The sequence below is a fragment of the Pongo abelii genome, chromosome 5, assembly GCF_028885655.2.
Source record: "Pongo abelii isolate AG06213 chromosome 5, NHGRI_mPonAbe1-v2.0_pri, whole genome shotgun sequence".
Lineage (NCBI taxonomy): Eukaryota > Metazoa > Chordata > Mammalia > Primates > Hominidae > Pongo > Pongo abelii.
In genome coordinates, this window is record NC_071990.2 from 57193806 (window position 1) to 57219786 (window position 25981).

Here is a 25981-nt window from a genome sequence, read left to right on the forward strand (position 1 = left end):
CTACTTCCAAAGGGCATCTTCCTTCTGCCAAGCTCCTAGACACAATGTGCCCTTTGAAAAAATTATGGTGAAAGTAATAATCTGTAGGTATGCAGACCCAGAATAAAGAATTTCTAGCTGAGAGCAGAGGCTCATGCCTGTAATCCCAGCACTTTGGGAGGCCAAAGCAGGCAGATTGTTTTGAGCTCAGGCCTTTGAGACCAGCCTGGGCAACATGGTGAAATCTTGTCTCTATGAAAAATACAAAAAGTATCCAAGTATTGGTGGCTCATGCCTGTAGTCCAAGCTACTCGGGAGGCTGAGGCAGAATTGCTTGAGTGTGGGAAGGGGAGGTTACAGTGAGCTGAGGTCGTGCCACTGCACTCCCACATGGGCGACAGAGTAAGATCCTATCTAAAAGAAAATTTTTAACTATTGAAAAAAAGAACAAATAATTTCTAATGCTAAGACCCACTTTGTAAAAGTCATCTGTGACTGTCATCTGTCAGAGAAATAAAATTGATCTGTTTGGGGAAAAGCAAGAGGTCACACACTTTCTCCTAATTCCTCAGTGTATCATTTCCAAATCCCTTATTTCAGAAATTAATTGCCATTCTTTTAAATGAGCAGAAATAAGAGGAAATAATGGGCCAATGAAAAGATATATTTTCCCCCACGAAGTCTATTTAGAGTCAATTTAAAGTTTATTTTTCATGACTATAATCATGAGGCTGCATTGATTTTTGAAGGACATACTTATATTAACTAAAATTTCCTTTAACAGAACGACCATCAGCTGTTCTTAGACAGTTACAATTAACGCCATTATCTGCATTAAGAATGTATCTAGGGTACTAGTTCTAAATCTGACTTAGTAATGTTTTAGAGAATTTAAAACTAAAGAATGTCTACAAAAAAAAATTTTTTTAATTAGCCAGGTGTAGTGGCATGTGTCTGCAGTCCAGCTACTCGGTAGGCTGAGACGGGAGGATCACTTGAGCTTGGGAGGTTGCGGCTCCAGTGAGCTGTGATCATGCCACTGCACTCCAGCCTGGGTGACAGAGCAAGACCCTGTCTCAAAAAAATATATATATACACACGAAACTACAGAATATAAAAATACCAAGGGTTTATAATCCAAATTTCTCAAAAGAAACTAATTCTCCCAAGGAATCTTTGTTAAGCTGTATGTCCTCATTTTAGTTGTCTTCCTATTTAATGAGGGGGGAGAAGGATATTTTACATGAAATATATATATATTAAAATTACTTGAAGCTTTTTGGTATAAAGCACCAAATGCAAGTGGTTTCCCACGTCTCCCACCTATCTCCCACATCCCACATATATAGTAAGACTATGAGTGAATACTTTATTTCAACTGAGCAACGTTTCAAGTATATACTCTGGTCTGTAAACTTCTCCAAGAAAGAACCTCAAATAAGGAACACTTGCCTCATATCACAGCCAAAGTAAGACAAGGCACTGGTGTTTTCCCCTATTTAGTCATGTCAACAATGTCTATTTTAATAGATGACAAGTGAGTACTGACGCAGAGCTAGAAGTGGGAGCTAAATATTAAGATTGGATGATAGCCTTAAAATTTCTAAATGTCAGACAAGAGCAGGAGGGCAGTGTAGGGAAGTATTCTTTGAGAAAAATGCTTCTTATCTTAGCGGAAATTTATTTTTTTAATACAGCAGCGATCCCACTGCTATCACCAGCGGCAGCAATATTAAAATTTACACCCCAAGTACCAACATCCTAAGAGCTTCAAGTGGTGCAGTCCAACAGATACCAGGGACATCTCCCAAGCTGCGGCCATCCAACTAAAGCTAAGCAGTTGGGATACAGAAGATAGCCCGTTAAGACTAAAGAATTCACTAGGATAAGGGATAGTATCTAGAGTTTCCAGTGATTGACTGTAGACACTTCCTTATGAGATAGAAAAGACCCAGAAAAGCACAACTAAAGTCAAAAATCAAGAATGTTAATATCCTGGTTTGTATTTTCATTGTTCTTGAAACTTTTTATGTTTACATCTGTAAGAATAAGATGGCATATCTTTATGACATGGAGTGCATGGATCTACTCTAGACATAAAACAGAATGACTCTGCTCTTCAGCTATTCTTATTGTTATAATCAGGAAGCAGACCTAATTATTAGGAAAAGCAGTATACCGTATTCGTTTACTAAAAATAAGAACAATATATAACATTCAGGCTTTGGAATTAAACAGCTTCTTCTGCCACACACTAACTTTGATTCTTTGGGCAAGTTATTTAATCTTTCTGATTTGCATTATAGTGGCCTATAACAATGGGAAAATTAAGGTAAAAATTAGACATTGTGCTAGGTAAACTGTGTCAACTCAAGTTAACGTCCCTGCTATTATTATTATTATTAAACCAGGACTTCTGTGAATACCTTTTGCTTAGAGAAGGGAGGTTTTCCAGCCTTCTCTGCATCTTTCAATGTCTTGCTGATATTTGATACCCATTTTTGCAATTCTTTGGCTTTTTCAACATGCTCTTTCTTTTCTTCTTCCAGTGACTTCTGACAGTTGTGAGCGGTAAGAAAAATATACACTCCATTAAATGACTTAGCTATTAAACTGACCTCTCCATAGCAAACAAGAATGTAAAAATGTTTTTTTATCACACACAGGTTACTAAAACATTTTATTCATTCACTTAACCATGTCACATAGCAGATGCACCTCCAAAATGTTTATGGTAGTAAAGAAAGCTATGGCATACATTCCTTAATGATTGGTCTAACCTCTCAGCTGTTCCATCAATGTCACAAATTTTAAATCTCAACTTTATTCATGAGGCACTAGAAGATCTTTGAATTGCTGCCTTTGCATTAGCATTACAATCATAATTGTCCTGACAAAAAGGTATCATAGAAGGCTGACAGAATAGAGAACGTCTACTATACACGTAAGAAAAAAACATAAAAGGAAGAAAAATCCTTCCCCTCCTCCAACACACAATATTCATAATGTTAGCTTTCAAGTGCAAAGACTTAACTAGAAATGGGACGTTGTGGTAAACATTTTAATATGCAAAGAAGGTCACTATATACAGAAAAAGGCAAAACTTTTTCATTTTTTTGAAGCAATCTAAAACACTGCAGCTTGAAGGCTGTGGGAACGAATTTATATCTTTCTCTTTGATTCCATGGTGCTTCAAGACGTGCTCTTTCAGTGAGTGCAACTTATCATTTAATAAATGATCACTATTCAATGAAGGGTGAACTTGGAGTTCATCAAGTTTATCCCACATTCTACGTAAAAAAAACAACAAAAAAAACATTTTAGTGCGGCCAAGTTTCAAAAAACCATTCTCAAGGCTAAATGAAACCATTTGAAGGGCATTAAATCTTATGAATCTTATGTAATTTTCAATTTAAAACTTACTCTATTTTGAGCACTTAGCAATTTGCAGCCCTCAAGAAATAGAGTATGTTACACAATTCACAGACTGCATATGTAGCCGATATCATCACACTCTGAAAAAGTGGCATGAACCAGCCAGCATCACCCCTTGCAGTTATTTAAACATGTCCTATTAGGAAGAATAGTAGAGGCTAGAAATTCCTGTCATCAAGGGCTCAGATACTTCTAACAGTTTAAGTCCTGTGTGGAAATCAAAATCAGCTTTTTCTAAGGCTTCTTTATATGTCAACTTTCTTTTTGTCTGAGGGCATATTATATTTCTGACATACGACTTTTGATCTTTGAGTTTTGTGGCAATGAGGACATCTATAATACCTACTTGGAGAGCCTCTTCTATTGATAACCGAGAGTGAACCTGTGGCTCTATCAACCCTCCTGTCAAGTACTGAAATTCCAAACATCGGATTCCCATTTCCTTATTTATAATATTTGCATTCACAGCTTCCACCACTGACATCATTTTGTTAGTGATGGGATGGCCAATCCCTGTGATTACTAATTCACACTGTCGCAGCTGCTGGGCAAACCCCTCATCAACCAGGCCTCTATGCAAAGCTTCGGCCACCCGGTACTTTTTGCCAGTAAGAGGATCAATTATTCCCCCTGTACTGACTTGGGCTTCAAGGCATCTGAGGGCAGTAATCCGATCAACCAAATTTCTACGGGAGGCTTTTAGTACAGAGATCCTTTCCCCACTAGCAGTCAGCCAATACCCTGCAATAGGACTGTGCAAATCTTTCTTGGGGACTAACCGGCTCAGCAAAGAATCAGCAAGTTCTGTAAGTGTGATGAGGCCTTCCTGATACTTTTTGACCAAGGCTTTGTCAATTGTTCCCTGCTCTATAGCCTCATTAATATTGAAGTGTAATCCTGTTTTAGTATCAGTCAGCATATGAGAAGAATGCCCATAGGATTCAAAAAACATAGCTTCCTTCCACTGATATTGCTGCCCTGAAAGTTCAAGATATATACTTTTCTCAATTAGGTTTCTCTGGAAAGCCTCATACACAGTCAATTCTGACCCTGTTTTAGTATCTACTACAGAAATTCTATGTGTTTTCTTGACATTGAGATTGGAAATGTTCCTCTCCCCAAATGGAAACAGAAAGCATTGGGACTCTACATCAAATACACACATTCGCAGTAATTCTGAGTAATAGAGAGCTTGCTTGTTATTGGGATTAGGGAAAACTCTTGTGTTGCTGGATGGCTCATGTAAAAACTGTAAGATGGCATTATTCAACAACCCCTGCTGCAGAGCAATTTCTGGAGGAACACGAATGCCTCTCACGGGGTCAATGACACCCCCACTGGCAATCTGGGCTTCCAAGATATGTTTACCTTTTTGTCTGTCAAGCATTCTATTTTCCATAGCTTGAAACACTGACAATGTCTTAGAAGAATATGAATATCCCACAGCTGCCTTCTCTGCCTCAAGAAGCCTAATTCTGAATTCGGGGTCAACAACTCCTTTAAGAACTGCATCTTCAACAGAATATGTCTGACCTGAAATGGGATCAATTATAAAACCTGTTGCAGCCTGAGCTTCTAAAAATGCCAAAGCCATCATTTTGTCTATTATGATTCTCTCGGCCGCTGAGGCAAATGAAATCTTTTCTTTTGTAGATTCTAGGTAAAGCCCTGCAATTGAGGTGGCTTTGGTCAGAAACTTGTTAAGAGTTTTCTGAACTTCTTCAACAGTCTTAAGACCGAGTCGCAGCTGCTCAATTGTTCTCATGTCCAGAAGCTTAGCTTCCACCAACTGCCTGGCAGTCACAGTGTGCCTAAGCCCTTGGAATTTAAATTCATCATCCCTGACTGAACATGCATGATCACCATCAAAGTTCTGGAAGGTCTCTGGTTCTAAGCCTTTCTTAAGGAAATCCCCTTTCTTGAGTCCACCAGATGCTCTGCACCCTTCAAGCATCCATTCTTCAGCACTGGGAACTGGGTTCTTTTCTTGTTTTAATGTTGTGACTTCTGTATGCATATCATACTGCTTGTTCTTAGCTATCTGTAACAGGAATTTATAAAATGTTAAAAGTCACCTCAAGAACATTATGTCACTTTACTCATTCTCAATCCAAACATAATTCTTTGAATTACAAAGAGGAGATTAGTGAAAGGAAGAAAAATTTCAAACCAAGGAGGGTTCAGGAATAAGTATTATATTATTTTCAGAGTCTGAATTTTATCTTAGATGACAACTAAAGGTATTAAAATTATATCTTTAAAAAAGACTAAGACAAAATCTAGCCACAGAATATGTTAGAAGTTAAAGCTAACTGCTTGGTTCTTCTAGCTTTTTTGATAGTCACATTTTTCAGAATGTATCTCCACAGATATAACAGTATATCTATTACATCTGTATGTTTAATCTCAAACATTCAAAAATTAAAGTTAATTTATAATAAAGATTCAAGTAATTTACCAGAAAAAGTATAGCATTATTTTCCTGTCAGAACTACAAAGAGCCAATCACATTCAAAATTGTTTTAAAAATTTAGTCTAGGAGAGAAAGGAAACAAATGAGGAAACTTGACATTAGGTAGCTGATAAGGTCTCAGAACACAGAGTATACCTCCAAGGGTGTCAAAAGCTTCACCAGTTCCATTTCACATGCGTTATCTTGATACCTAACAGGTGGTCTAGAATTGTTCAGGGCTTGGTCTCTTATCTTCTCAATTTCAGACAGTCTTGTAATAGGGTTTGTCTCATCAAAAGTTATCTGTAACTCGGTGCTTGTCTGAGAAAAGTACTCAGAGTAACACTGCTGGCTTTTCTCTTTCTCGAGTGGAGCCCCTGGTGGCCGGAATTGGACTTCTTTGGGTATCTGTTCAACAAATTGATGTTGCCACTTTTCTTCCAACGGCTGTGGTTCTTGAGTCCATCTCAACATGGGGGATCTGGGTGTTGGGTGAAGGTGTCCAGTGTTTCTAGAGGACAGCTCTCCAGAGTGCTGGCATTCCTTCACTGTCATCTCAAAATCTGGTTTGAAGGTACAGTCTTTGGCCGTGCTCTTTTTTTGAATTTCACACTGGAGCAAAATTAATTGATGTTCATGCTCTTTGATCTGCTGATCCATTTTTTGCTTCAGGTTTTCAACCTCACGCTTCTGGGCTATCAGCTCATCCTCAAGTTTCCGACATTTTTGGTAATGATTTGCTTCCACGTGCTGCCCTTGCTGCATTTGTTCACGATACTGTTGAAGCTGTCTTTCAAGTTCTTTAATGTTTGTTTCACAAAGCTTAGCATTTTCTTGGGCTCTAGAGTTTTCTTGTTGAAGAGACACAAAGTCAAGCTTAATGCCTGAAATATCATTTTCAGTGATGACTTTGGACTCCATTAATTTTTCCATCTTCTTCCGAAACTCCTCTGCTGACTGTTTGAATTTATCAGATTCTTCCTGAAACAGAACCATCTTTCTGTGGGTCATCTGCTCCTCTATGGTCTTTAAGTGTAATTCGTCTTGTACTTTTTTCAACCTGTTATTTAACTCTTGCACCTGAGCTTGTTGTAGCTGAACTTTCTGCTCCCCGCGTCGCTTCTCTTCTTTGGAAGCATTCAGTTTTGCATTCAGATTTCTAACTTCTTTCTCGGTATTCTGGATGATGATGTTCTGTTGGTCACACTTTTGCTTAAATTCACTTACCAAATTTTGACTTTTCGCCAGGTCTTCTTCTAGGCATTTAATTTTTCTTTGAAAATCCTGCTCTGTTTTTGTCTGTTTATGCAAGTGTTCATTTGTGCTGCGTAGCTGATCTTTAAAACCGTCTGCCTGAATTTTCAGTGCTTCACATCTTTGCTGGATAGTTTGTTTCTCTAAAACTACATTCTCTGATTCTGCCTGAATTCTCTGCATCATTAATTTGGTTTCATTATTCTGCCTAGTAAGCTCCTCTACTTTTTGTTTTAGCATCTCTGCACACTCATTACTTTTCTCCAATTCTTCACTGAGCCTTTGGATTTTATCATTATTTTCTTTTTCAGCTTTGATATTTTGAAGCAACTGCTCATTGCTTTTCTCAAATTGTTCTTTTAGATGATCTGATTTTCTCTGGCAGATTCGTAGTCTTTCTAATTCTTTCTCATCTCGAAAAGAATGAATTTGTGAATTTAAATGCTGAATATTCTTCTCGGCTACAGCATGTGCCCTTGTGATTCTGTCTACTTCTCTTTGTAGTTTCCCTTTTTCATGATGAAGAGATTCTAATTCTAACTGATAATTGTGCTTTATTTTCTTGAGATCGTTAGCTTCTTGCATGGCTTCTTCAGCTTTACCTGTGGTTTGGTTCAATTGCCTACCAAGCTCTCTGAGTTGTTGAGAATACCCTTTCTCCGCCTGATCCTTCCTTTCCAACTCCAACTTAAGGCATCTGAGTGTATTATTTGTTTCATCTAGTTTATCTTTTAGCAAACGAGCCTTTTCCTCAGATGACGTTTTTTCAAGCTGGAGGGCATTAAGTTCATATGTCAGCTCTCTCATGTCTTGTTCAGCCTTTCTATTGGCAGCTGTTAGTTCATCTACCTGCTGTTTGAGTTCTTCTGCTTTCTGTTTGTCATGTTCTTGCTGGAGACCCGTTACTGCCCTGCATGATGTAGCCTGTGTGATCGCACACACTGGCAACGCATTTTCTCTACATGTATACTGAATTTCAGTTATTTTTCTTCTTGCTTCCAATTCAATTTTCTGCTTTTCTTTCAACTGTTTCTCTGCTACCTGTTTCTGAAATGCAAGGTCTTTTTCCATCTGCTTTATCAGTTTCAAGAGTTCTTCCTCATTGTCTCTCTTTCTTCTTAATTCTTCCATTAATTTATTCTTTTGTTGCTCCAAATCATTGAGACTTAAATCTTTTCTTTTAAGATGATCTTCCAATGTTCTTCTGGTAAACGTGTTTTCCTCCAACTGATTCCGAAAATTCAGGAGGTTCTCTTCCACGGCAGCTCTTTTGGCCTCGGCCTCTATGGTGAGCTGCCTCACCCGCTCCAGTTCTCTTTCAGCGGCTTCCTTCTCTCTCACAATGGTTTCAAGTTCCCTGCGGTACTGCTTGGCTTCACTTTCAGCCCTTATCTTCTGCAGAGAGATATCTTCTACATTTCTCTGCTGCTTTCTCAATTCATTTTCTGCAGCCTCCCTGACCTTCGGAAGTTCTTCCTCTACTCGGGACTTTTGTTTCTTTAGTTCAGCTACCATTCTTTCCAACTCACTTATCTTTCCTGTAAGTTTGCTATTCTCAAGCACTGTTGCCTTCTGACGCTGAAGCAGATCTGAATATGCCCCATGTTCAGAAGTCTCCTTACACCTTTTAATCTACAAAAGACGTTTTGAAAGTGTCAAGCCTGTTCTGTTCAAAATATCTTACAACATATGAATCGATGTTCATAAAAGTACTTACAAAACCAAGTGAACTCAAATGCAGAACAAGCGCTATCACCACCACCAGCAGCATCACCTTCTTCAGAGAGGAAGCTTCAGAAAGTCAGCAGAAGAGGACAAAAAACTCTTCACGACAGGTTTTCTGAAGAATATCTTTTTGTCCCTCAGGAATAATTTTATTTTAAAAATTAGCTGGCTTAGAATTTCATAGCAAGAGGGGAATTTACAACAGATGAGGATAGGGAGAAATGAGGAGGATAGATATTTTTGCAAACTCACATTGGGTGAGTGGCAAAGTGGGAAATAAAACTCTCACGACGGTGCCCTTTCTTCTCTTGCATACAACATAATCCTAAGAGGTAGGAAGAACACCCAACACATAGGAACCAAATGATGCTAAAGAATTTAGTTTTCTAGCCTGATAGAAATTAAAAATGATACTTATATTCCCATGTCTTATGGTTAAAAAAGCAAAGCACAGAATTTTAGAACAGAGAGCCAAATTAGGAAATAACATGGGGAAGAAGGAAAATTATACAAAAACTTGAAATTTCTAAAGTCAGATCCCTTATTTGTTTATACTTGCCATATTACGGCAATTATAATAATCAGAATTGCTAATGCAAAGGCAGCTACAGTCCTGATGGCTCTGGAAAAGATGCGCTTCATATACTCACAGATTTTGTTGCTGTTGTTAATAACATGCCTCATATGAATCACTTTGACAAGTACCTTTAAATACTCCATAAATATAAAGATATTTGTTAAGTATAATAGCTTTTAAATATATACTTAGGGATTCAGCTCCAATGTATAGAAAAAATTATAAGAAAAAATTTTTACTCTACTAGGGACAGAATCAATGTCAGCTGGGAGGAGTATGCTTTACATTGATTACAGAACTACATGATCAGGATTAGTTTATAATTACAATTTAATTTCTCTTTATTAATACTCTAGTGTTGTTAGTTTTGTATCATCAACTCAAGATCACCATAAAATAATTTAAACAGGAATAGAAAAATTATTTTAGACAGATTTGTTTTCATTGAGAAGCTTTGGTGAATTTCAAGAATTTAATTTCTATTACAGACCATACATCTTATTTTGCTTCCGCTAATTTCTTGATCTCCAATAATTTTGATGAGAATTTCAGTTGTTTTCTTTGCTAACCTAAATAAGGTTTCTAATAATAATTCATACAGAAACAAATCTCATAATCTGTTATCTTCAGCACTCTATTTTCTTTATTTTAGTATCAGGGTCAATCCTGTGATACTACTTAAATATTAAGTTTTCAATATTTCTTGAGGAGGTTATTTCTAAGACGGTCTCAGTTCCTTATCAAACCTCCTTTAAAACTTAGCTATTGCTAAGAAATTCTGAGCTATTTCTCATGCTCAGATTTAGAAAAACTAAAAATTCACTCAGAAAAAAATATCTATTGTTGAACCCTCAATGTCTTAGGCAATGTAGTGATTTGTTAAGAATCTCGGCTGGGCGCGGTGGCTCATGCCTGTAATCTCAGCACTTTGGGAACCCAAGACGGGTGGATCATGAGGTCAGGAGTTCAAGACCAGCCTGGCCAACATGGTAAAACCCCGTCTCTACTAAAAATACAAAAATTAGCCCAGCGTGGTGGCAGGCACCTGTAATCCCAGCTACTCAAAAGGCTGAGGCAGTGAATTACTTGAACCCAGGAGGCAGAGGTTGCAGTGAGCCAAGATCGCGCCACTGCACGCCAGCCTGGGCAACAGAGCTCCGTCTCAAAAAAAAAAAAAAAATCATGTTGTCTCTTGACTTTTTTAGCAAATGTGAGAAAAGTTACTAGAAATAATTTAGTCCAATTGCTGACTTGCTTTCTTGTGGATCTCAAACTTATTTGCATAAAAATAACTTCCTTAACTTTTCTCTAAATCTTCCTCGATCTTGCCCTTTAATCACGGTGATTAATACTTAGCATATTTTGTTCTCAGCACAGACTAAAGAATCTCTCTCTAATATCTAATATCTATTACAGATATTTTAGTAACATTTCTTTTAACTAAATCAGTATTACTTCTGAAATTAACTTGCATCCATCTTTGATTTTATGTTTATTATGGAAAATTCTGCTTTAGACCAAGGTTTTTCATGTGGGTCTTCAAACTGCAGTTGCAGAAACACCAATCTTTTGAGTCTAAAAATTAAGCTATGTATATTTTACACGACATTTCATTAATGTAATGTTAAGTGGTAGTTTTTTCTAACCTGTTTTAAATTATAGCCTTCGCTTGTTCTTCCATAACTGTATTTGCTGGTTTCAATTAACTATAAATCTTTGACATTTTTAAGGACGACAATAATAACTTGCATTTAATTAAGGCCTTCTAAAATATTTTTTGTTTCTATCAATTGCTAGCATTCTGCCTCATCAGATAAATCGAGTAAGTGGCCCATATATGTAAAATCAGATACATACTATAAGAAAAGAACTTATTTTATTTTATATTTAACTACTGCATATTCGATTTAAAAGATCTGTATACCATTTAAAATAGAATAAGATCTCTCAAAAACTAAAAATATAAGAAAATTATGGATGTTCTTTCATAGATGAAGAGATGCATGCATTTAAGATGGTCACAAATATCCTGGTTCTTCTAAGCACAAAGGAAGAGGGTTATAAAGTCTTGCAATTAGCTATGTTAGTGATTTAGCTGCAGAAAACTGTTAACTCTGAACAGACTAAAACAGTTTATAAAAGTGGTCACATTTTTAGGAAACTGAGAAAGTAACATCCAATAGATGTTTACTGCTGTTTCAGTGCTCATATGGAGTTACATTAAGCATAATTACCTTTAGAATTTCAACAACAGTCCAATTTAAAATGGCTAATGTCCCACAATTTATTTATTTCAACGTTCATTCTACTATTTTTGTCTGTTCTGGGGAACAGAAAGTACATCAAGATAATAAAGCATAGCATACTCCCTTTTAGATTAGATACAAGAGCCTTTGGTGACCATTGATCTTTATAAATAAGTCCTTACTCTTCCTATATGATTTTTAAATATATGATTTATAAATGCAGAACTATGATTTTTAAATGCAGAATCAAAGCTGCAGAAGTTCTCCAAATCAGAGTAGCATTTAAATAGCCTTTTTAAATGCCATGTGCTATATCTTTTTGCAAAAAAAAAACAAAAAAAAACCAAAAACTCCAAAATTCTTAAAAAGTATCATCATTTTGTAAAAACGTCTACTACTTCTAAGTTAGCATCTTTACATTATGTATAATAATTTTAACTTCTTGAGATACAAATTAATTTAAAATGCATAAGACAAATGTGTTCGTGTGGTATTCCTGTAGACATCATCCCAGCAGTAACTATACTTCAAAGAAGTATACCTCTCAGCTGTGAGAAAGCTGAAAAATATTCTGCCAAACTGCCAAAATTTCATAATTTATTTAAGACATTAACCCCACCATATTAGAGTCCTGAAGTGAAAATGTAAAGTCATGAAGTGAAATGACTTTCTATTTGAATGAATCTTAAAGACAAACAAAAATCCTAGGCCTTCAGTCATTTTCATTGTAATTTTATAATTCAATATTTATTTGTACATCTGCTACCAGCCACATAAATTTATCATGAAACTTGTTTTGCTTTCCCAGACTACACTGTAGTTACTGCTCATCTCTAGCTCCTTTATATTTACAGGGTGCTCACTGTTAATGATTACCTCCTCCTCTTCCAGCCTCTTCAATGAATCACCAGCAAATTTAATATATTGTGTCATGAGAGTGACCAGGGCAGTATACCGAGTCCTTAGGTCCATGAACTGCAAGTAAGGAAAAAATAATAAAAGCATTACCTCCAGTTACTCTTACTAAGTTGAATGAATTTTGAATAATAATTACATCAACTAGGACTTCAGACAGCAAAGCACACAACTCCCCCATAATAAATGATAAGAATGAGCTTATTATTACTATTGTGCAAGTCATAGCAAATGATAATTCTCTTCTAAATTTCACCATGAAGTACATTTATTTATCTCTATAGTTAATAATTAATCTTGAATAAAAATGTTTAAAGGGTTTTTAAAAACCCTTAATAGAATGTATTGTTCTGGGCATAGACTTTCTGTTTGGGATGATGAGAAGGTTCTGGAAATAAACAGTGGTACCAGTTGCACAGTATTGTGATACACTGCAATGTCATTAAACTGTACATTTAAAATTGTTAAAATAGTAAGTTTTATACTATGTATATTTTACCACAACAAAAAATAAAATTTAAAAAGAAAGTGTTCTTTCTTTTATGCCCCTTCCCCTCTTTCTCTCATACTTTTATTACCTCTTGAATAATGAGATCTGCTGAACTCTGCATTCTTCGGCGTTTCACTGGAGATTTTTGTTGTGAATCTACCATGGCCCGGTAGGTCATTGTTTGTAATTCATAGTCCTGTATAAAGGAGTCAATAAGATAAAATGAATTGAAGCAAAGTACTAGAGTTTCATTCTACAATAATTTAACACAGATAATTAGAACCTAGATTCACTAAAATAACTTTAGTGATTTGACACAGATCAATTATTCACTAAATTAAGTTTAAATAAAGAAAATATAGTCGTGTTTCACATGACAACACTTCAGTCAAAGACAGACCGTATACATGATGGTAGCCCCATAATATTATAATGGAGCTGAAAAATACCTATCACCTAGTGATGTCATGGCACAATGCATTACTCACGTTTGTGGTGCTGCTGGTGTAAACAAGCTTACTGTGCTGCCCGTCACACAAGTATAGCACACACAATTATGTTCAGTACGTAATACTTGGTAATAAATGACTATGTTACTGGTCTATATATTTACCACACTATACTTTTAGTTGTTGTTTTAGAGCGTACTCCTACTTATTAAAAAAAAAAAAAAAGTTAACTGTAAAACAGTCTCAGACAGGTCCTTCAGAAAGTATTCCAGAAGAAGGCATTGTTATCATAGGAGAAGACAGCTCCATACATATGATTGCCCCTGAAGACCTTCCCACGGGATTTGGAGGTGTAAGACAATGATATTGATGATCCTGACTCTATATAGGCCTAAGTTAATGTGTATGTTTGTGTCTTAGACTTTAACAAAGAAGTTTAAAAAGCAAAAAAAAAAAAAATTAAAAATAGAAAAAAGCTTACAGAATACAGATATAAAGAAAGAAAATACTTTTGTATGGCTGTACAATGTGTTCGTTGTTTTAAGCTAAGTGCTATGAGAAAAGAGTCAAAAGGTTAAAAAAATTACAAGTTTATAATGTAAAAAAGTTACAGTAAGTTAATGTTATTATTGAAGAAATTTTTTTATAAGCTAGTGTAGTCGAAGTGTACAGTGTTTATAAATTCTACAGAGGTGTACAGTAATGTCCTAGGCCTCTACCTTCACTCAGAACTCACTCACTAACTCACCAAAGCAACTTCTAGTCCTGCAAGCTCCATTCATGGTAGGTGCTCTATACAGGTGTACCATGTTTTATATTTTATTCCCTATTTTTATTATACGTTTTCTATGTTTAGATACACAAATAGATACCATTATGTTACAGTTGCCTACATTATTCAGTACAGTAACATGCTATACAGGTTTATAGTCTAGGAGCAAGAGGCTGTACCATATAGCCTAAGTGTGTAGAAAGCTGTAACATCTAGGTTTATGTGAGTACACTCTACAATGTTCGCACAATGAAAAAATCGCCTAACAACACATTTCTCGGAATATATCCCCTTTGCTAAACAACACATGACTGTACAGCAAAATTACATTTTTAGGAATCTATCCAATCCTGGAGATGCTTCCAAGATGGGGACAAAATCAGAAACATGTAGGGTGGTCAGGTAATTTCCCAAGTCTGTTTGGAAGCTCATGAAAATATATGTAACAATAGTGTAGCCCTATGCAGCCCCCCTTTCCTCCAGCTAAGCAATGGAACTATGGATCTGGAGGGCTAAAACTGAAAAGTTGTCAACGACAACTTGAAAAGCATGAAAAGTGTCCCCCTAAGTGAGAAAGTTAGAAGCTCTCCCGTGAAATACCCTAACAATGTTAAAGAAAAAAGAAAGAAAGAAAAGTGATAAGAAACCAACTACAGAGCTATGTATTCTGGTGGCTGGGAGTGACAGGGGTGTACACACGTGAGAGAGAAGAAGATGAATGAATTGGGGGGCTGTCATGTGACTAATTTCACAAAGAATTATTAGATAAGTGTCAAAAAAGTTCAAATGAAGATTCTTTTAACTTTTTAACACTGAGTGAAATGACTTGCATGGCTTTAACAGTACACGTAGAATCACAAACCTGAATATTAAATTTTACTAAAGTTAATGAATCTTCCTACCTTCACTGTAGCTGAGTATTGTTCTGCATATTTTTGACACTCATCCATTTTGCTCTGTTTCATTTCTATTTCAGACACCAGCATCTATAAATATACACAGTTTAGAAGAAAAATGACAAGGAATTCAGCTATTCTACTACATAAGATGCTCAGTAACTAAGACATATTTACACCACTTCACAGTATAGCTCCTTAGCCCTTTGCACTTAATACACAACTTGCCTTATGGGTAAATTACAAACTTTCAGATTAAGCCACAGAAGTGACCACCCCATGTGGCTTTCAAAGCAGAAATTACTAAACTCCTTAGGAATTATCCAAAAGCAGACTTGATGCCCTTGGCCACCACCTATTCCTGAAGAAAACAGAGCTAGAGATGACTGTCCCCTAAAGATAGAACAAAAATCTCAAAGCATTCAACTTTCTGTCAAATGTGGTATTTAATTTTCCATTGCTAACCATTTTTACTTATTTAGGAACCCAGAAAACTACTGTGGCCAGCAAAGTGTCAAAGAGATTTCTATACCTATGATTAAATAAATTATCATTAGGAATTTGAAAACTATCCCAACACTCTCCACTTTCTGATTACCCATGCTTTCAAAAGTTACTTCCAAGAAATAAAAATAAGTCATGTATGTAGGTTTGGGTTGCAAGATTTTAATATTTTTTATATACTCTCCACCTTCCTCTAAAGAGCTGGTGACTTTTTCATTTAACATAGGAAAGGAAGATGAGGAGCATGACTGACCAAATGCAGACATAATCTCAGTAGAGGGAATTATTTTTACATACCTTCTGTTGATTCAACTGTGTGGCTAGGGTTTTACTATTTTCAGGCTGATTTTCCTGAATCTTTCTCTGAGTAGTTTCAACCTGCTGGATCCAATCATCTAAAGGATGGTAAGTATCTCTGTAGTACTTCAGTGATTTGCCAATGCCCTCTAAGTCCCGTAACCTAAGAGAATAGTAACCGAATAGTCACAGTGTCCAACAATATCCATCAGGAGGGTGGAAGATGTAGAGATGGGAGAGACAAAATAACTGGACTGCAATGAACTAAGCACAAGAGGGGTATGTATAAAGAACTCAAGGCTGCAGCACCCTGAGGCACACCTCCAAGGGCATTCCTTATTGGGTTGAATATAAACATTCTGCTCCTTGAGTTGTGCAATCTAGCGACAGTGATTATTCGAGGGACAAGCCCAAGAAGCTAAACCTAAAAAGCAAGAAAAGTGGAAGCTTAACCATAATTATTATCAATTACAGTGTCTTGAATAGTAAGGCTTGCATCAAATGGCAGTTCAGTTTTGAAATAACGATAAGGTAGTCCAATGACTGGTTCAACATGGTCTCAGAGAGTATTTTTCAGGAGCTGTGATTACATACCTGTCTCTATGATTTAAAAAAACACCACATTAAACCTATGTATCACATTTGTTACAGAGATAACACATATCTGAACATAATTTTACTTTTGGAGAATGGCACTGTATCATAAAAGCATTTTATTTGCATTAATATAAGCACGAAAATGAATGAGAAAGGACACATATTCATTTATTTTAAGATGAACCCTAAAACCTTTTTTAATTCAGTAACTGAGCATTTTGACTTTCTTGTATCTTCAATTAAAATGAACATCAGGGCATTTCCATTTATTTACATTTCTTAAGTCCAGTATAGAAGCTACACACAGCCCTATCACGCACATGCTTCATGCTCTTACTAAGTCACGGTTATTTGAATATTATAAGTTGGTAATAATTAGAGAACTACATTGTTTTTTCCTTCAGAAAAGGAAAGCAGATTAACTATATAAATGCTAGAATGCATGAATAGTTACAGAGTTGAAAAAATGCTTATTTTGAAGTTAGATGTCTTACTAAAGTCCTCCAAGTAAGAAAGAAAATATAGCCAAGTAGAGGTATTGTAATTAACAAATTAACTATGGAAGTAAAAAAATAGCCTCATATGTTTACATTTTACTCATTTACCATAGATAGACATTAAATCTGTGCTAAAACTGAACAAAAAAGGATACTAACCTGTTGTCAATCTGCACATGAACATTTTGCCACCTTTCGACTAATTGATCTGCTTTTTCTTTGTGCCAGTCAAAATCAAGGTCCCGTTCTTTATATGTTTTAAACATTTCATCACTGATGGCTTTAGCTTTCTGTAACTCATCCTCTAATGCATGGAATACCTGTCTCTTTTCATCTACTTCAGATCTCCATTGCTAAAATACATTAATTGGTAAAAGTTATAAAAATGTTAACCACTCACTGGGTAAATACATTATTTACCTAATTTTACAATTTATTTACAAATGACAGGTAGAAAATAAGATAAAGGAAAGAATGTCTTTCATATACACAATATTATATTAGTTCAAACCTCACAAAATTTTCAATACTTGTACTCTGATTTGTTAATGACAATTTTACAACGTTCAGCCTAATAAAATTTGCATATCAACAAAATAAAATATATTCCATAAGCAAGTTTGCTACCTTCATTAATAAAATATGTCTTTTTCATTGTCTGCTTTTAAGTGCCTACTAATCCCACTGTTAAAAAGGAATACATGCATTAAAAATCACTGAGATAACTTTTAAAAATTGCGTTGCAAAAGTTTCACCACTTGCTAAAGAAATACATAGATGAGTTGAACTACAAGTCTTTTTCCTTTCTCAGATTAACTTCTCTATTTACCTCCTTGATATCTTAAATTAACTTCTTTTTCAGCAAGTTAATCTATTACAAATAATTTAATTTTTAGCTTCAACTCCTCTTGCTGCCAACATGAACTGACTATCAAAAGCTACTGTCAAAAGGGTTCAAACTTCAAATGAGAACTCTCCTTAAACTAAAATGACTGAACATACTTATTTAGAGTAAGCTGTGAGATCATAGAGACACAAATGGAACAAATCCATTCAAAAATCCAAGATATTTAACACTTGATGTTTGAAGATCTAAGTGCTAGAGAAATACTTGTAGAATATGATATTTAAAAATAGCCAAAAGTGAGTCTCATACCTTTAAAGTACTTATTAGATTCTCAATATTATTCTTGTCAGCTATAACTGCTTCTTCTTCACACAGTTTAGTTTCATAGAGTTTTACGAGGGCTTCTGCAGCTTGAGTGTTTTTTAACACCAAGTTAACAGTTTTCAACCTTAAAAAGGAAATTAAACAATAGCCACCTATGGTTAAATGTTTATTTTTGCATAATGTAGTCCTGAAGCACCATTATGACACATGACACAACATGTTCTTCACCTTGGAACACTGATACATTTACTACGAAACTGACATTTTTCTGGCTTTCTTCTTAATAGAGAGTATGTACTCCAACCCATCCCCTGCCCCACAAGTGGTATTCAGCAAGAGACTGCAACATAAGATGGCTTCTTTCTAACTTTGTTTAAGTATGAGATGAAAATTCATTGGCTACAACTGCTGAGCTACCCAAATTACACGCAAAATGTGGGAGGACCATACATTACACGCTCATCTCTGAAGCACATCCACTATCAACATAGAGAAGTGTCATCAATCCATAAAAATAATGTATTTCTTTTTTTTTTTTGAAATGGAGTTTTCCTCTGTCACCCAGGCTGGAGTGCAGTGGCGCGATCTCGGCTCACTGCAACCTCCACCTCCCGGGTTCAAGTGATTCTCTTGCCTCAGCTTCCCGAGTAGCTGGGACTACAGACGCCTACCACCATGCCTGGCTAACTTTTGTATTTTTAATAGAGATGGGGTTCCACCATGTTGGCCAAGCTGGTACCCGGTAACTCCTGACCTCAGGTGATTCACCCGCCTTGGCCTCCCAAAGTGCTGGGATTACAGGCATGAGCCACCACGCCCAGCCAATAATGTATTTCTTAAGACAAAATAAAAGTTAATATTTATATTAATAAAAATAAAATTTTAAATTAATAGTAAATAAAAATGAGAGTTGTATGAAGCAATTTATATATTGAGATAGCAGTTACATACTTATCTATGTAAGTGGAAGACATAGAATAGACTTGGTTCATGTTCTGAAGGACCACATTAAGCTCTGATCGTAGGGTAGGGACTGATGAAAAGGCTGCTGCTTGACTGAAAAACTCCTCACACTTATTTGTGATTGTTCCCAAATCATCTTTAAGTCGTTCCAGCTCTTTCTTCAGTTTCTATAAAACAGAGAACAAACAAAGGTATCAGGCCATCACCTGTGATGAGGTGTTTTTCTTAAACTAGTTTAAAAACACACATTTCACATTAAGAACCAATGACTTAGAAATCTACATATTCTTTGTTTTTTACCAAAGAAACTACACCATGGCATTCAAGTTTTACAATCAATAATTCCCTTACTGTTCATCTCCTTAGCCTCAACATCTAACTTAGTACTTTTGCACACAACAGGTGTATAACGACTTTTATTACAAGTCCTTATATCCTTCATCACAATGAAGGTGAGTGTGTACATATTCTCATGTTTACCTGAGTCAGAGGTAGACTGAATCCTAGTTTATAATCAGCAATAATTACACAATCAGACCTCACCTCACAGTAGACTGGCTAGTTTGAGTGTGCAAAACTGAACATTAAGAAGTCACAAGAGTTGATACGTAAGATCATTAAGAGAGTTAGTTTTTTCCCCAACATATTTATAGCTCTCACCTCCTGTTCTGTGATTCTGAACACACTTTCATGCAAATCATCTCTTTCCAGGGGAGTTCGAATCTGTCTAATCAGCCGATCTTCACAGTTCTCTAACCGAAGTCTAATGTTTCGAACTTCAGAGATGTAGAGATTATAAACTGATTCCTCTTGCTCCTCTGTGAAAATAAATATAATGTTTAGAAAATGCCTTGTTTTCTATCTCTTAGAAGCTTCTGTTTATGTTTTAATATGACAATTTTATATTACTGGGACACAGCTAGTCAAGCAAATGGTTCCTGTTTTCATCACAAACCCATTCTAAGGATATAAATCTTAAACATAAATCTTAAAATTTAAGAAGAATTAATAAAATTTCCCAAATGCCATTTGAAGTACCAATTTCCGATTAAATGCTCTCCAAAGTAATACATTGCTATTTTACATTCACAAAAATGTGAATTATATTAGCTGCAAAAATTAATTACAAAAATCAAATAAAAATCCTTAAAAGTAAAAAGTAAATAATATTTAATGTTTAAGATTTTTAAAAAATAGAATATTACTACTAAAATTGTCTCTAATTAAAATTTAAAAAGTTCAGAATAAAATCTATATTTAACAAAAGTTAACTAGGCAGAAACCTTTTGCTTTAATCCTTGTATAAAATCCAAGTTTGGTAAACGGGAAAATAATTGAATCTTTTCTGAAACTGAAGGATTGCAAAATAGTGAAAACGTTGAAAAGTAAGAATTCGTTGTTTGTCCAACCAGTCGGTTGCCACCTTTTATTAATTCATCATTTGGAAACAAATTAATCCCTTCTTGAGTCTTCCTACCTCAAACATGCTTTTACCGTTCCAGCAATTGTGTCTACATATCATAGGCTGAGTGATACAATATACCTAAGATTGAGATTCCCATCGAGAGCAAAAAATAGCCAGAACTAAATGCCTATGGGGAAAAAAAGACAGGGATCCCCATGCTTTACCTCTTTCTGCAGATTTAAGAAGTTCTTGATAATACTGCTTACATACATTAACCTCCTTTTCTAGTTGTGTTATATCAGAGCCTGAAAAGACTTGGGATTCCTGGCTATCTTCCAGAAAATCTTCAAAACGAGACTGTAGATTACTTAGAACTTGCTGATGTTCACCAGGTAGCATTGTCTTTATCTAAAGAAGACCAAAGACCCATGTAATTCATTCTATTACTCATAGATTTGAATGGGATACACTTCAAACTGGTCATATGGTATATGCCAATCTAAACAAATAATCATAAATAAGAACATTTGAAATTAACTGTCCTTTTCATTAACAATTTTAGGTGTTTTTTGTTTTTTGTTTTTTTTTTTTTTGAGACGGAGTTTCACTCTTATTGCCCAGGCTGGAGCGCGATCTCAGCTCACTGTAACCTCTGCCCCCCAGGTTCAAGCAATTCTCCTGCCTCAGCCTCCCAAGTAGCTAAGATTACAGGCATGCGCCACCACACCTGGCTAGTTTTGTATTTTTAGTAGAGACAGGGTTTCTCCACGTTGGTCAGGCTGGTCTCGAACTCCAGACCTCTTAGGTGATCCACCCGCCTCGGCCTCCCAAAGTCCTAGGATTACAGGCGTGAGCCACTGCGCCCAGCCAACAATTTTAGGTTTTAACGACAAAGAAAAACAAGTCTACGAAACCCAAATGAAATCAACTCTACCCATCATCGTATATCCAACAACTACGTTCTGCCTCCCTATCTCACAGTTAAGTTCTGAATGAAATTTGTGATCTCCAGATTTCCTCAATTCTTAAAAAGTGCCTTATATGCTATGGGCATATAACAAATATTCATTGAATAAATGAATATTAGCATGGATTTGCCGGACTCCATCCTATTGTAAAGCAAATACAAACTCTATGACACATATGAAAAGGCATGCACATTTTTGGACATATTGAGTTGACATACAGATTCATACTTACTGAAGCCACATTGCTAGCTCGAATTCTATCAATTTCATTGATGAGATAATGCCAGGATACTACACTCTTCATGTTTATGTGAGACTCATGCCAAAGAGTCAGGACATTCTGATACTGTTGCTCAATTCTGAAATGCATGAAAGAGAACTCAGATTAATGTTTTTACTCCCTCTGAAAACACACTGCAATTTTTCTTTTTGTGTGAAATATTCCACGGATGAGTTCTAGAGACTTTTGATCCCGTGGGGCCTTGACAAAGTATTGATTGTTTCTTCAACCTTCAGAGAGCCCCCAAAACTAGCTCAATATTTTTAGCTAATATATACAAACCTGTTGGCAAAGTCCACCGCTTCTTTGTTTGGTGGAGGAACAGTGAAGCACACAGATGGGACCATAGCCTCATTCCCAGTAGGACTAATGACCTTCCATTTAGCACGATGAGAGTTATTTGCCAAAACACATTCATCGTCTTTGTAAATGGTTATCTGGTTTTAAATAAAGAGCAGAATAACTCAATGAGGTCACTGTTAACTGTTTTCCATACTCAATCCTGGAATTTTTTTGTTTTATGAGGGGGGAAATCTTGATCACTAGTTAGCAATATGATCTCATTTATAAAATATATGAATAATGACAGAAACTGGTCTGTTTCTAGGAGTTATAAGTACCTCAATTTGTCTGTAGTCACAGATAGCTTTGATTGGAATAGACGTTTTGAGTGGACAGTCAGAATTCCTTGGCTTCAGTTGAATTATTGTTTTTGCTTTTCCCATTAGGCTTGCTATAGTGCTTTTGTACTGCAAAAGTTCTTCTTTCTCTTCCTAAGTAATACAGTGAATTTTAAGACGTAAAAGACCCGTACTCTCCATGCCTTCAGCACTTTACACAAATTAAACTTCATCAGAAAAGTCTTCTCTGACTACCTAGTCTAAATTTTCAATCCTTCCCCCTCCACCCCATCTTGTATCCCTCTTCCTTTCTTTGATTTGTTTGGTTTTCTTTTTCCTCTTTGGCATTCACGCTACCTAACATACTATACAAATTTTACTTATTTATTCTGTTTATTGTCTAACTCCCTCTCTAGCATGTAAGCACCACAAAGGTAGAGATTCTTGTCTGCTTTGTTCACTGCTGTAGCTCTAGAACCTAAAAACAGTGCCCAGGATATATTAAGAACTTAAAAAGTATTTGCAAAATGACTAAACACACATGTGCACACATACACACACACATGACACTAAAAACCATCTTAAAATATCAAAGCTATCACATAAAAAAAACACTTTTGTTGTATTTGTTGCCAAAAGAATACTAAAACTGAATGTGCAAATGTGTAACTGAATTAGTGGGAAATATCAAGAGTGCCAATAAAATACAAAGTTCTGCTCATATAAAACACTAATCTAATCACTTATGCATACTTATAAAATGCATAGGTTTTGTATTAGTACCATTGATTCCTGAACAAGGTCTTCTAGCTTGTGAATGCTGCTTGATCTATCACAGCTGTACTTCCGCTGAATGGCATCTTTTAGATTCCTTAAGTAATCAGTAGCTTCTTTGGCATCATTGAAAAACTAAGGAAAGATGAAACCTGGCAGTTAAAGTATGTTAAATACCAGCAAAGCACACAGTTGTCACACTCCAATACCAAGGTCCTATGTGTACCCCTCATAAGTGAGAAGAGAATAAAAGCACAAGATAGCTTAATAGTCACATCCTTCCTTGGACCAAAGAATAACCCTTGAAGTTGAATAGTTATGAATGAACATACTAAGTGTCCAAAGCTTATATGATGTTTTGGCTCTCTATTATTTTGGCTGAAGGTCCGTTTTAAATCAGGATTTAAACAATTTTTAAGTAGGAGTGAAATTCCAAGAATACTTAAAAACTTCCATGGTTTTAGAAGTTTAATGGTTATAGATGGTTGATTCTCTATATGAAAACAGTTCCTAAATAAGAGACACATTTGTAGAATAGAATAAAGATTTTATGATATCTTAAGAACTTTTAAAGGATTCCTGCATTAACAGAATACTTCAATCTATCTCATAGGACATAAAACCAACTCTTCCGGCCTACAAAGAAAACAATTCACATTTATATATATATATATATATATATATATATATATATATATATATATACACACACATATATATATACACACACACACACATATATATACGTATATACACATATATATATAACAATGTGTGTGTATATATGTATATGTATGTGTATATATGTGTATATATACACACACACACATTGTTACCCTAATAATAAATTATGAAAAAGATTCCTGCAAGTTAGCCAAAATCACAATACCATCTATTGAAGTTATGATTCTACTCACATACCTCGAAATATGCTGTGTTCTCCTTTATGTGCTGCTCCACACACTGGCAGAGCTGTAAGATCCAGCTCCACTGCGTCTGCATTGCTGCTCTGTAGGCCTTAAAGATAAAACAGAGCCATCATAACTGACTGGGGAGAAATAAGGCACACATACCTTTTGATACCGATGCTTCTAAATGCTAACTCTACCATCTAAATAGATGACCAATTGTTTTGGCAGAATAAGACTTGAAAATCAGGGCAGTGGCTGGGCATGGTGGCTCACGCCTGTAGTCTCAATACTTTGGGAGGCCAAGGAAGGTGGATCACCTGAGGTCAGGAGTTCAAGACCAGCCTGGCCAACATGGTGAAACTCTGTCTCTACTAAAAATACAAAAATTAGCCAGGTGTGGTGGCACGCACCTGTGATCCCAGCTACTCGGGAGGCCAAGGCAGTAGAATTGCTTGAACCCAGGAGGCGGAGGTTACAGTGACCCAAAATTGCGCCATTGCACTCCAGCCTGGGGAACAAGAGTGAAACTCCACCTCAAAAAACAAAAACAAACAAACAAACAAACAAAAAACAAGAAAATCAAGGCAGTAAAATTTTCCTCTTATCTAAGACTTCTCACTTGTACAAAGTCAGTCCTAAAGTTTAAATATAAATTCTTAAACCACTCCAGTTGATTTCTTTTCAATTTTAAACTTCTTGAAATTTCTTCTTAAAATATAAGAAAAAAATTAACTCGGACTACGGGGAAAAAATATTTAAAAACTAAAATAAATGCAAGCTATCCCTCCTATTTACAAAACCAACACTTGACTCCTTTGCCACCAACTCTTACATCTGCTTTGTGGAATCCTCCAATATGATTTCTTTCGTGGCACATTCATCTCTCCTTTCTCTGAATTTTTACAGTGCTACATCATAAAATATACCTTCTTTTTTTTTTTTTTTTCTTTTTTTTTTTTCTTTTATTGTAATTATTATTATTATTATTATTATTATACTTTAGGTTTTATGGTACATGTGCCCAATGTGCAGTAAGTTACATATGTATACATGTGCCATGCTGGTGCACTGCACCCACCAACTCGTCATCTAGCATTAGGTATATCTCCCAATGTTATCCCTCCCCCCTCCCCCCAACCCACAACAGTCCCTGAAGTGTGATATACCTTCTAACACAGAAATATATGGTTATGTCGGTTTCTCTGTTTTTGCTGGGATGAGGTTTGGTGAGGGTGGAAAATCCCAAATCGGTGTAATTCTGGAATTATAATGATGATAATACTAGGAATTTTTATTTTAAAAATGTGTTTCTTGAACTTTCTAATTTAATAGAGAGTGTATCTTTCATGAGGGTAAACAATATTGTAGAAAGGATACCTACTTCCTTAAGGAAACATGAAATACTCTTTTCTATTTAAGGTGCAATTCACTGATTTCCAGAAGAGGGCACTTGAGATGCTTTAATGACTATTTTAAGTAAGCCTGTCATTTTCCCTCCTTCTGGAAAAGTTCATTCCTGCTGAGCTATACTTAGGCAGGCCTCCCGAATGGAATGTATGATGCAGCACTGAATATCTGGCAACATATCATGATCATATTCTACCTCAAATTAAGCTACTTTCAGCAAATTGGCTATAAAAGATGTATCATTTTTTTTTATATAAAATATGAAACAGTATTGATAATTAACTAAACATTATCCATGTACCCAAACAAGACACAGGACAGGCCAATGGGATCATAAAGATGACTAAGGTTTCATTTTACTTCTTAAGAAATTTTTTATTAATTAAATTATAATTTC

The 25981-nt window shown here is 35.7% G+C and overlaps 1 protein-coding gene across 21 annotated transcripts in view; it reads right to left on the bottom strand.

Annotated features, from left to right (window-relative positions):
* DST (dystonin) overlaps positions 1–25981 on the bottom strand; it is a 482223-nt gene that overhangs the window by 148073 nt on the left and 308169 nt on the right. For 19 of the 21 annotated variants that reach the window (NM_001133823.2, XM_054556951.2, XM_054556941.2 and 16 more), the window contains 15 exon segments: positions 2406–2534; positions 12545–12643; positions 13162–13269; positions 15197–15280; positions 15992–16154; positions 17245–17438; positions 18242–18380; positions 19208–19386; positions 19880–20037; positions 20849–21032; positions 21825–21951; positions 22155–22309; positions 22493–22645; positions 23276–23401; positions 24188–24283. In NM_001133823.2, the coding sequence (NP_001127295.2) occupies positions 2406–2534; positions 12545–12643; positions 13162–13269; positions 15197–15280; positions 15992–16154; positions 17245–17438; positions 18242–18380; positions 19208–19386; positions 19880–20037; positions 20849–21032; positions 21825–21951; positions 22155–22309; positions 22493–22645; positions 23276–23401; positions 24188–24283 (2094 nt within the window). 21 annotated transcript variants of the gene reach the window in all.